At 34.4% G+C, this 11,028-nt stretch overlaps 1 protein-coding gene across 2 annotated transcripts in view; it reads left to right on the forward strand.

The window, feature by feature from the left end:
• LOC145666661 (uncharacterized) overlaps positions 1-10,686 on the forward strand; it is a 67,092-nt gene extending 56,406 nt beyond the window's left edge. For both annotated transcript variants that reach the window (XM_081734120.1, XM_081734121.1), the window contains exons 7-8: positions 993-1,414; positions 5,914-10,686. In XM_081734120.1, the coding sequence (XP_081590246.1) occupies positions 993-1,414; positions 5,914-6,235 (744 nt within the window). In that variant the 3' untranslated portion in view covers positions 6,236-10,686. The remainder of the gene's footprint in view (positions 1-992; positions 1,415-5,913) is intronic.
• The last annotated feature ends 342 nt before the right edge of the window (positions 10,687-11,028 follow it).

Consider the following 11,028-nt stretch of genomic DNA (forward strand, 5'->3'; position numbering starts at 1 on the left):
AATGCTACTCTCGGCGTGATGTTCTACGTAGTTAGGATGATTTGGAATATGAAGTATTTTCTCCTCCTGTCATCTGGCTGATTCTCGAATAGAACTTGGTTCTCCAAACTCGAACCAAAGAATGATCACTGTAACTTGATCATAGACTCTACTATAGACTTCCTATCGAATCTCGAAGTACTGTCCACTGTCGAATCTCTACGAACTCTCTAAGGACTCTCGAATCTCTACGAACTCTCAAAGGACTCTCGAATCTCTACGAACTCTCAAAGGACTCTCCCAAAACCTTCTCGTCCTCCAGTTTTGTTTCGCCTTGTCCAACCTCCGTCGTCTGCTTGTCGTCTGCTGCAGCACGTGCAACACCGTTTTCACATGGAGAGACAAATTCCTTCCATGTGTCAAAACTCAAAATTGCAACCCTCGACACGTTCTGATTTCCCGATTCTAAGCAATTCTCCGTACATCCGTAATCTCATGAAATTCGTGAAATCTTACAGATTCACTTTATACAATTTCTAGAATCTGGCTAATGTGAGGATAGACACATTGTCAACATTTCCTTCCTACATTGCCAGACTCTCAACGATGACATTCTTGTACACATGTGTTTACAATAAACTGCTGACACAAACATTAGCAACTTTGTGCAGCTTGCATTTACTCGCATATACAACATTTAATTCCCATAACCTTAATAAATGATTTTGTGACATAAACATAAAATAAAATCAAAATATACAAATTACTTTCCTCGAAAATCGAGTCCTGCTACAATATATATATATATTGCTTGTTATATTAGACACAATATGTAGTTGGCCAACTAATTCGCATAAACCTTCCGGTGGTTTCCAAGTCATAGATCGAATGAGTTTGTTCTAATTAGCTATAGTTGTGCTTAATTTCAATTACTTTGATTCTAATGTTATGGACTGTTAAGGAGCTGTCCGATTGAAATCTATTTTTGTTAAGAATTTATTATTTTCTTTCAGAGGAGGTCACGTAAAATGTGTTGTAACGCTTCCGTTCAAACAGATGTCACATTGATAGAGAATTGTGCAACAATAAATTCGTGGACCTTAAGTGAAATGCCCGATGATGCTCAAAATAATAGTAAGGTTTCAGAAAGTATGAATGTTAATCAGGATTGGCTTAGTACGACAAATATAGCATCAAGAAATGTCAGAAGTTCGACAGGTACAACATATGGTTCGAGGACTAAATGTGTATTAGCAGCTTCAACACTAGATGAGAACACTAATGATCCTGGAGAAGCCAATAGTTCTTCTGAAGATGAAGTTGATTTTTGTGTAGATATAATAACTGATAGTGAAACAGAAGAAAATTGTACTAGCAATCAGAAAAGAGTTAAGAGGACTATTTTATCGCCGCAGTGTGAAATTCAAGAACAAGAGTAAGTTATTTTTTTTTAAACATTATCCCGTAATAGTGTACTTAAATTCTGAAAGAAGATACTGGTTCTTGCAACAAAGGACAACGTTTTCTACTAAATAAGTAACTTTCTTCAAACTACTAGTACTAGTTCAGTACAAAATTTTTATGTATATAAAATTATGGTAAGATACTATGTCAATTAACTGATTGCCAACCATAGCGTATTATACTTTTAGAGATAAGTATTAGTTGAAATTAGTTTTTACATTGGCGTATAGATTTTTGAGTGTAAAACAACGCATTTTACATTATCAGATAATTCATAATCAAATATTTTCATGTGTATTATACTGCATCATATAAACGGAGAACAAATCCAGCATTTCTTTTTTAATGTCTTTTTTGTGCCAGATTCAAACTTCTTCTATATCCGAACGTTGCTTTCATTTTACTCTGGTAATCCCCCACTACTGTATACCCACGTTCAGTCATTCTGTCTCTCTTTTCAGATTTTCTAAGTTACCTGCTATGTTAGTAGAGATGCAAGGGCACGAAAAAAACGGCTTTTTTGGGGAAAATCTCGGTTTTTTCTGCTTCGCTTTTTTGCTCGGGAAATTTTGGTCTTTTTTTCAATGTGCTTCTTTACATTGATAAAGTAGACTTCGTTTCGCTTCTCTACAACACAAAAGCTCATTTAATTAGTGGTTGACGCAGATAATATAAAATCTCGAAAATGAACCATTAATTTCGAAAAGATATTTCAAACAATTTTAATTTTTAACACATTTACATTATGAGTCCCAAAAGATTAACCAATGTATATAATAACAATTTTTCAACCACTTATATACAAAAGTACTTTCTTTAAAAAAATACACAAATAACTAGCAAAATTGTAAATAGTATTTTTACTTCAAAATATCCCACATCCTCTTTTTGAAACAAAATAAAATTAAAGTAAACATGAGAGAAATATTTGCATGTATATCATACGCTTAAAGGCTACACCTTAAGAGCTTCGTTTTGGTTGGTTCTGTACATTCTTGAAATTTACAGTTAAGTTTTAACTTTCAGAATAAAAATACTGCGTACAATGTATATGAATTACAAAATACAGAAAACAGAAGGGAATAAACTTACATGATATACATAATTTATTGTAGTTTGTGTGAGAGTTCAAACAAATAACCAACAAAGCAATAATATATTTACTGAATACAAACACACAGCACCAATGTAAGTTTTGACACTATAGCCTTCTCAAAAATAATAATATCTTCCGTCTTTTTGCTCATTGCGCATAGAATCATTTCGTCGTCAATGTGTTATAGCCTATAAGTTTATTATGTCTGACTTGTGTGACTTTCATAAAAATTCGTACTAGAATGAAGAGTAATCATTGTTTTATTACGATACAACGTATTACTTTAAAAGACTGAAAGAAATGCAATCTTTATATGGGACGCTCAAAAATCACCCATTTTTGTTAATGCATCTCCTGGGCATTAACAGTGAAAGAGCAGAAAACACGAAGTTTACAACCAAGGGCGCCCATGTTGTGGTTTCCGGGGGGGGGGGGGAGGCAAATATAAGCGAGGGTTCAAATATAGTTTCAAATTTCGCTATAACTAATGTAAAAATTCTATTGGGCTTTCGATATTCCCAAGTACGATTTCCTCTTAGGGGGAGCCAAGCGCTGATGTTAATGTATAGATATTTTACTGTTACCTTTAGCCAGGGTTGGCTGGTTTAAACCATGGTTTAAACCAAGGTTTAAACCAGCTGGTTTTTTCAAAAAAACCAACTGGTTTAAACCAAAAAACGAAAAATGTTCGTAAAAGTGTAAGTGTTTGTAAAATCTTGATGAACACACATTTGTGGGCTATCACGTTTCACTCCCGTATATTATTCGTATTATATTCAGACCTAAATTCCCCATTCATTACTCAAAAAGATTATACTACAAAAGCAACTTTTTAAAATATAAGTTTATAAATGTTTTGTGATTTTTTTTGTAGTTATTATTGTTGTGTAATTGCAATCAAAGAAAAATTCTAAATATTGTTTCGTTTCAATGTTTACTATTGATAAAATACATCGAAATGGCATACTTTTGTGTGTGTGTGGGGAGGGGGTCATACAGACCCCACGAGAGGCATTTAGTGAAATGAGAAGTATCTTTGGTATATATTTATGTATAAATGAGTCTGAGCCAAAGTGGACTCAAATAATTCGTATCTTTATACACTTTTCTTACTGATATGCATATTAAGTCGTTGTATTTCTTTAATTTGGACCAATAAAAGTCGTTGTTAACTAACTTGAACTAAATGAGTTCTTCTGTACTCCGTAGTACTTCGAAATTGTCCATATGTAATTCTGTATAATGGTTTCACTTGTGCAACTGTGTATCTTTTTGTCCTTCTGAAATGACTCTTAATAGTTATATTAAGAAACATGTAAAGATCAGTACAACGTATTTTTATCAGGATTCCTTCGTGAGTGAGTCGGCAGACGTATCGCATTTGTGGCCAATTAGTCCTGGTTCCGAGTTCCAATGGAGGACAATTTCTCTCGGATGTAACTCGAGAAGCAGTTTTTATTCCGCTTTAAGCTTATGTGACCCCTTCCAGCATAACCCGGTTGTTGCATAATAACATCAAGGCGAAACAAACTTATTTCTGTCCATATATGATATGAATATATAGAGCAAATTATTTAAACCAAATAAACCTGGTTTAAACCAAAAAAACCTGGTTTAAACCAAAAAAACCGGTTTTTTTGGTTTTTTTAATAAAAACCATGGTTTTTGCCAACCCTGCCTTTAGCATTGTACAAGTACAAGGTATTAATTCCCCAGTTATTAAGCCTGTACCTGCATAGAAAGGTATTCCTGGAATCGGCCAGTGACTATATAGTTTCATTGCGTCCAAAGTGCATAGAAAGGTATTCCTGGAATCGGCCAGTGACTATATAGTTTCATTGCGTCCAAAGACACGAACCGTACCTGGTTCGTAAAAGCCTAATTAAAACTTACCAGTGGTTTGCTCTACACAGGAAACAAATCCCGTGAATGTTACATTATATAAATAGTGTTTTGTATAGTGACACTCGAAAGACAACAATGAATAATTCCTTGTCTTACAGTTTGTCACATATCTGATTCTTATTCCGTTAACATTTTAACGCATACATATTCAATACTTTTTTATCCGAGTTTAGAGATAGGAAAGAAACGGTTTTATGTGGATGATGATATTACTATTATTATTATTATTATTATTATTATTATTAGTAGTAGTAGTAGTAGTAGTAGTAGTAGTAGTAGTAGTAGTAGTAGTATGATGATGATGATGATGATGATTATGGTGATGATGATGATGAAGGAGGAGGAGGAGGAGGAGGAGGAGGATGATGGATAGATAGATAGACAGACAGACAGACAGACAGACAGATTTGAAATGGTTCTGTTTGTGACCGTAATTTCTGCAAGAAATTGACTAAAACTGTTGTGTTCATGTCGAAATAAATGTTTCAAAAGACCAGAAATAGTTGCTTCACTTTCTTTGTCATCGTGAATATGTTCTTTAATCATGAAAGTAACATAATCTTTAGTTGTCTGACATGAATTTCAGCAAAGTTAGGGACGAAATTATTATGAATTTCATAAAGAAAAATGAATTATAAATTCTAAACGTGGAGCAAGAGTACAGAGAAAATAGTGCTCAAAACATATTAATCATCAAAAATCAACGAGGTAGGGATAGGGATAGATTATATATACAGGCCTGTATTTAGGTAAGTGCTATTCTGTGCTCGAGCACAGGGCGGCAGAATTTAGGGGGCGGCAACATTTTGGAATTCTTTTAAGATTCACAGTAAAGTAATATTTAAAACTAGCAACCCGCAGAGTCCCGCGCAAACGCAAGAAAATGTTAACGTATTGAATTTGCTTTAATGATAATAGTTACTAATTAGCTAGCTTATCTGATTATTTTTAAAAATTCATCCTCTCCCACTCCCATTGCAGGGGGTAAAAGATATGTGAACATCATGGAAACATACCGTTAAATTTAGCGACCTCGAGAACTATGAATTGAACAGTAATATCTGTTGTTTTCGATTACTTTTAAAATCTCTCTCCCTTCCTGGGGAGTTGTGTGTGACCTTGAAGTTGAATCGGATTAAAACTGTCACTATTTATCTCAGCGACCCCCAAAACTTTAATATTGGTCATTTTTGGTAGGGGGCGGGGGCGGCAAATTATTTAGAGCACAGGGGCACGGGCCTGTATATACAGTATAATATGTATAAATTTTGTTCCATGCTCTGCATTACTAATAATACTACATCTTATTTATTTACGTTACGGAAACCTTTGCTGAAATCAATCCATCCTTTTGAAAATTTTTGTTTTTAAACGTAGTTGTATAGATGCAAAATTTAAGTAAAATGTGAAAATAAGATGGTATATTTAAGATATGAACAAAAACGATGATTTTGTATTTTATTTTCTAGGAAAACTTCTGAATTGTTACCTGTTGAATCTGAGACAATGCCTCTTCTGTCAGGGAATTTTGATTCTACTACGAAATGCAATACTGAGACATCATCTATTCAGGAACCTACGAAATCCAGTATTAAGTCATCTGTTCAGGGATTACGAATATCAAGTCATGTGTCCAGTGGTGAAACGTGTGAACATTCGAGCAAAAAGAAAAGACGTTATCCTGTAAACAAGAAAGACACAATGGGTATTGTTACTTATCCTCCAGGAAGTAAAAAAGATAAGAAAACAACCAAACTAGACTTAAAAGAGAAACCTCCAGAACTCAATTAGAATTTGTTAAAACATGTATTTAAAGATGCTAAGGGTAAGATAATACAGTGGAATAAATACGTTAAAATATGAAATGTATACCTGGAAAGAAAGAAGGGTAAAATTTATTTCTACTGTACCTGTTATTTTATTACATGAATTATATTATTTTCAGTTTTTATACATTAACTATTTTTATTACATGAATCATTTTAGTGTGATTATTTCATTTAAATTACACAACACAAATCATTTTATTATTATTGTTTTATTTAAATTATTTTTATTACATGAATCTTATTATTGTTATTATTTCATTTAAATCATACTTTGCGTATGTAATTACGACATATCTTTTTTTTTTTTCTTTTTTGGCTAGGAGGAAAAATGGCTGATTTACGAGTAAATAGAACTTTTTATACTAAATTTAAATTTGTACATGGGTTTTCCGAGAAATGATTTTGAGTCTAGATGCCACATTTTTTTATATATATATATATTTGCATTTCGATTTTATTATTGTTAGTAGTGAAATAAACGATAAGATGTAGTAGTAATCAATGAATGAATGTGCTGCTTTCATTAACCTATAGCAGAGTGATCTTTGGTTCATTTAATTTCAATGACACTTGTTAAATTTATACTTTCTATATAAGACTATATTATCTGTATTGCTGTAACAAATGCAAAATTCGCTTTATTCCAAATTGAAAATTTGAAATGCGCATATGATTCAATAGACATTTTACTTCCCTGGTTGCAGCTATGTTCTAACTGTTATAATCTTATTGCCAGATAGTTCGGGAAATGGCTGTGAGCCTCAATTTTCATTGTTTGCATCACAGTTTTTTGTGTTTTCTAAACAATCACTTTGAGTGTATAAGACGGGTTTTGCATTTAATGGATTCATGTAGTAATAAGTAACTACAAGAGTAATTTGTGTTGGTACATTTTTCTGCGTTCAGTAGCTGTATTTGCAGGTTCGTGATTGAAATATTGTGGTTCATATTCCACACAGCAATTGTGGAACAGTGCGGAACATCTTTGTAGCATTGTTAGCACGTGACTGATGAGCTAAAACCAGGCTGCTGGTCAAGTGATTGGACATCATTTGACAAACTTGAAGCTTTCGACTTGGACAGACACCATCTAGTAAGAAGGAAGATAATTAGGCTGTTTAGCATATGACAGTATAAATAAGAGAAACGAAAGCCTAGCAGAGTAATTTATCTTTTAAGTAATATTTGTGACAAGATAAATAATTTTAAAAATAATTCCAATTCATCTTCAGTACTGAAGCTTAAACAATACCTTGGCGCGTGTGAGTCAAGTTGTTTGTCAAAATTAGTTTCTTGTATACCAGTATAGATATATATATATATAGGTGGTGTGGTGAAGGGAATAGCCGATCTTGTTATCTATATACTCAGATCTTCCAGAACCAAAGAATGTAAAGAATGTACGTTCATTCTTAGGCTGCTGCTCCTATTTTCGGTAATTCGTTAAGCAATTTGCTACCATTTCAAAACCATTAATTGAACTAACCAGACCAGATGTATCATTTGTTTTCGACGATAATATCACACTCTACCACTAACGAACTAGCACAGTCGCAGGCAAGAGACTCATACTGGTCGACGATTTCAGAACAAATAAAATCGGACCCTACTTCTAGGATAGCGCTACCATACAAATTAAAAGACGGTATACTCTACCGTTGTAGGGGGGATGAGATGAAACTATGTGTACCACAAGAGATGGTCTGCAAGTGTTGTACGAAGTACATGATAGTGCACTTCATGGTGGACATTTTGCATTTAATAAGTCATATGAGAAGTTAAACGATCGTTTTTATTGGCCGGGCTGTGGTCTATCAAAGTCATGCTCAGACTGTCAACGGTGAAACAGAAACACTCGAAAACAAAGATTAATTCAACCTCTTCCTATAAAGGCTCATTTTCACACAATCGCAACGGATATTTATGAGCTACTGCCATCTTCTAATATCTATGAGTATATCATTACTTCTAGTGATTACTTTGCTCACTTTGTGATGGCTAGACCACTACTAACAATCCCAGCAAGAAACGTAGCAAGGTTTCTACTGCAGGACATAATCATCGTGCGTGGGCCGCCAAGGGTAATTCTTACAGATTTGGGCACTAACTTCACGTCCAGTGTGATGAAGGAAATTTCGGCTCTGTTGGGAATAGAACAACTTTTCACTACTAGCTATCACCCGAAAACGAATGAGAAAATTGAAGAATACAATAAAATCCTAGCAAAATATCTAGCCAAATATGTGAGAGCCAACCAGAAAGAATGGAGGGAGTACGTGAAGCTAGCTGCCTATGCGTATAATGTGAGCAGACATTAACATCATAGGTACAGTCCTTATGAATTATTGTATGGTAGGGAATCTGTATTTTTCAATCAACTCAATATCCCATGTCACAATCCGACTTCCCAGATGGTTAAGAAAATAAGAGAAATAGGAAAAAGGGAACTCATAAAACAACAACAAAGTAATAAGGAGCGTGCGGATAGGAAACGTGTAGAATCCTCATATAAAGTAGGCAATTTGATATTGATTCATAACCCTGTGATCCGGTCCGGATTATCCCCAAAGTTAGTAGGGGCAAGGTATGTTGGCCCGTATCGGATCTTGCGTATTCCATCAAAGAATGTAGTAGAAGCACTGAGAATGGTAAACATGGTATAGTAAAAGTAAATGTAGAACACTGCAAACCATATATAGATCCAGCTAGTTTTCCCGGTAGATTGTGCAAAAATAAATAAAATGAAAACAAAACCTGATGTTTAATATTAATTATTGATAGGTATTATTCCCATCAATGGAAGCGGCGAGCGAACCCATCGATTATAGTACCAGTCTAGGTGCACCCATGAGTACCCAGGATATACAGAAACCAGATATGATCTCAAGAAAATGGCTTCTTTCGGGCCATAGCAAATTTGCCGAAACATATTTCTTAGCATTTGAAGGCTTTTTTTATAAATCCGGAAATTTTCATAGCAAAAGAATTGTCACTCGCGATAATGAAGGAGGAATATGTATGTCCTGTTCAATCCCGTGGAGTTTTGTCCTACATTTTGCGTCGGCCAATCTCCTATGAACATCTGTCAATGATGACCAAATATCCGCATGGGTATTTGAAACTATAATACTAAGTACTCAGAGGGAGGATTAACGAATGGGCATATCATTAAAAAAATGCATCCCCTGATCTCATACGGTGCTGCCGTCTTTAATGTACTAGATAGCCAGACGCAAATGTTATCAAAGGCTTTCCCGAGAATGTATGTTGTTAACATGAGACAATTGCACATGCCTTATCTTAACAGTCACTGAAAACCAAGGGGATCGTGTAGCTATAAGCGGCATGGAGGGGACACAATTGGATGTAGTACCACTACCGTATTAAAACTGTTCGATTACCATCGAGCACGTGCTATTGACTCTTCAAACACGTGTTCTGTCTGGGCAACTCTTCCCCTTCTGATTAGTTGGCTTACAATATTGGCAATAATACTGCTTTCTTACAGGCGATGCTCTTATACGAGACTCAATAGAGAAGATTGACTTGTTTTACTCATGAAAATTATATATAACCAGAACAAGCAAACTCCTGTTCGAGGTATTCAGTATTTGTTAACTAGTATTTTCTCCTAAACTGCTTTCTAGAATATCCAACGCTTTGCATGAGCCAAACTTCTACTGTATTTATGATCACAAGAAAATAATGAAATACCTGGTGGTAAAATTAGATGGGAAATCTTGTTTTGAAATTGAGTACCCTGTCTTTAATGCTATAATAATGAACGAAATAAATCGGGAATTGCTTTACCATTTTATAATCGTACGTTATTACAGAGTCCAAAAATAATACTTTTTATGAAGTCAGATAGTAGACATTTTTGCTTGAACACACGAGCTGACTCTTGCGTTTGTAGGGGTTAGCATCAGCTTACATTACTCAGACCTGGTCAGTGGCGTAGGGAAGGGGGGAGCAGAGGGGCCGCCCCCCCCCAAAGAGGTCCGACAATGTACTTTGGTACTTTGATGTTTGTAATTTTTTTTATATATTTTTTGTTTGTAATTTTTCTATATGTACCTGTAACAGTACTTTCCCCCCCTTCCCCCAAACACATCCTGGCTACGCTACTGGACCTGGTTAACCCTAGATTGATGAAACTAAAACCATTTTATTCAGGACACAACAGTCTATCTTATGTGTAGTACATATTTAATGAAATTTGTATGTGAAATAACCCAATGCATCTAATCAGTTGACATTGAAATTTAAGAAATTTGCAATGTTCGAAGGCTGGGAGTTTAAAAATCTGAAGTTTTGAAAGATAAAAACTCTGTCGTGTATTATACTGCTATGCAAATATGTTTGACATTTATCCACAAGTCAAGCTTCAGGATGGTGCAAATCACATAAAAACACGAGAAAGAATGTATTATGTTCAACAATAATAAATGATAAAATGATCTCAACCAATATGTCGTACCAAATTTAAACGAACCTTTTTCCACGAATTATCTGACATGATGTAAATGATAAATGAACGTGAGTAATTTCATATTGTGGATAATTAGAAAATTATTCATAGTTTATTTAAGTTCGAATTTAAAAGGTTCCATTGTTAACAGTTTGTAGAAGAATACAATTGCTTATGGTTCAAACGAAATTATTGATATATGATTTAAAACTATTTCTTCACTTAATTTGGGATAATGTTATATGCCCTGCAAGGGTAGGGTTGTATCCCATGATTCGAAGGCT

The sequence above is a fragment of the Thermobia domestica genome, chromosome 12 (assembly GCF_964235325.1).
Source record: "Thermobia domestica chromosome 12, izTheDome1.hap1.1, whole genome shotgun sequence".
NCBI classification, from domain to species: domain Eukaryota; kingdom Metazoa; phylum Arthropoda; class Insecta; order Zygentoma; family Lepismatidae; genus Thermobia; species Thermobia domestica.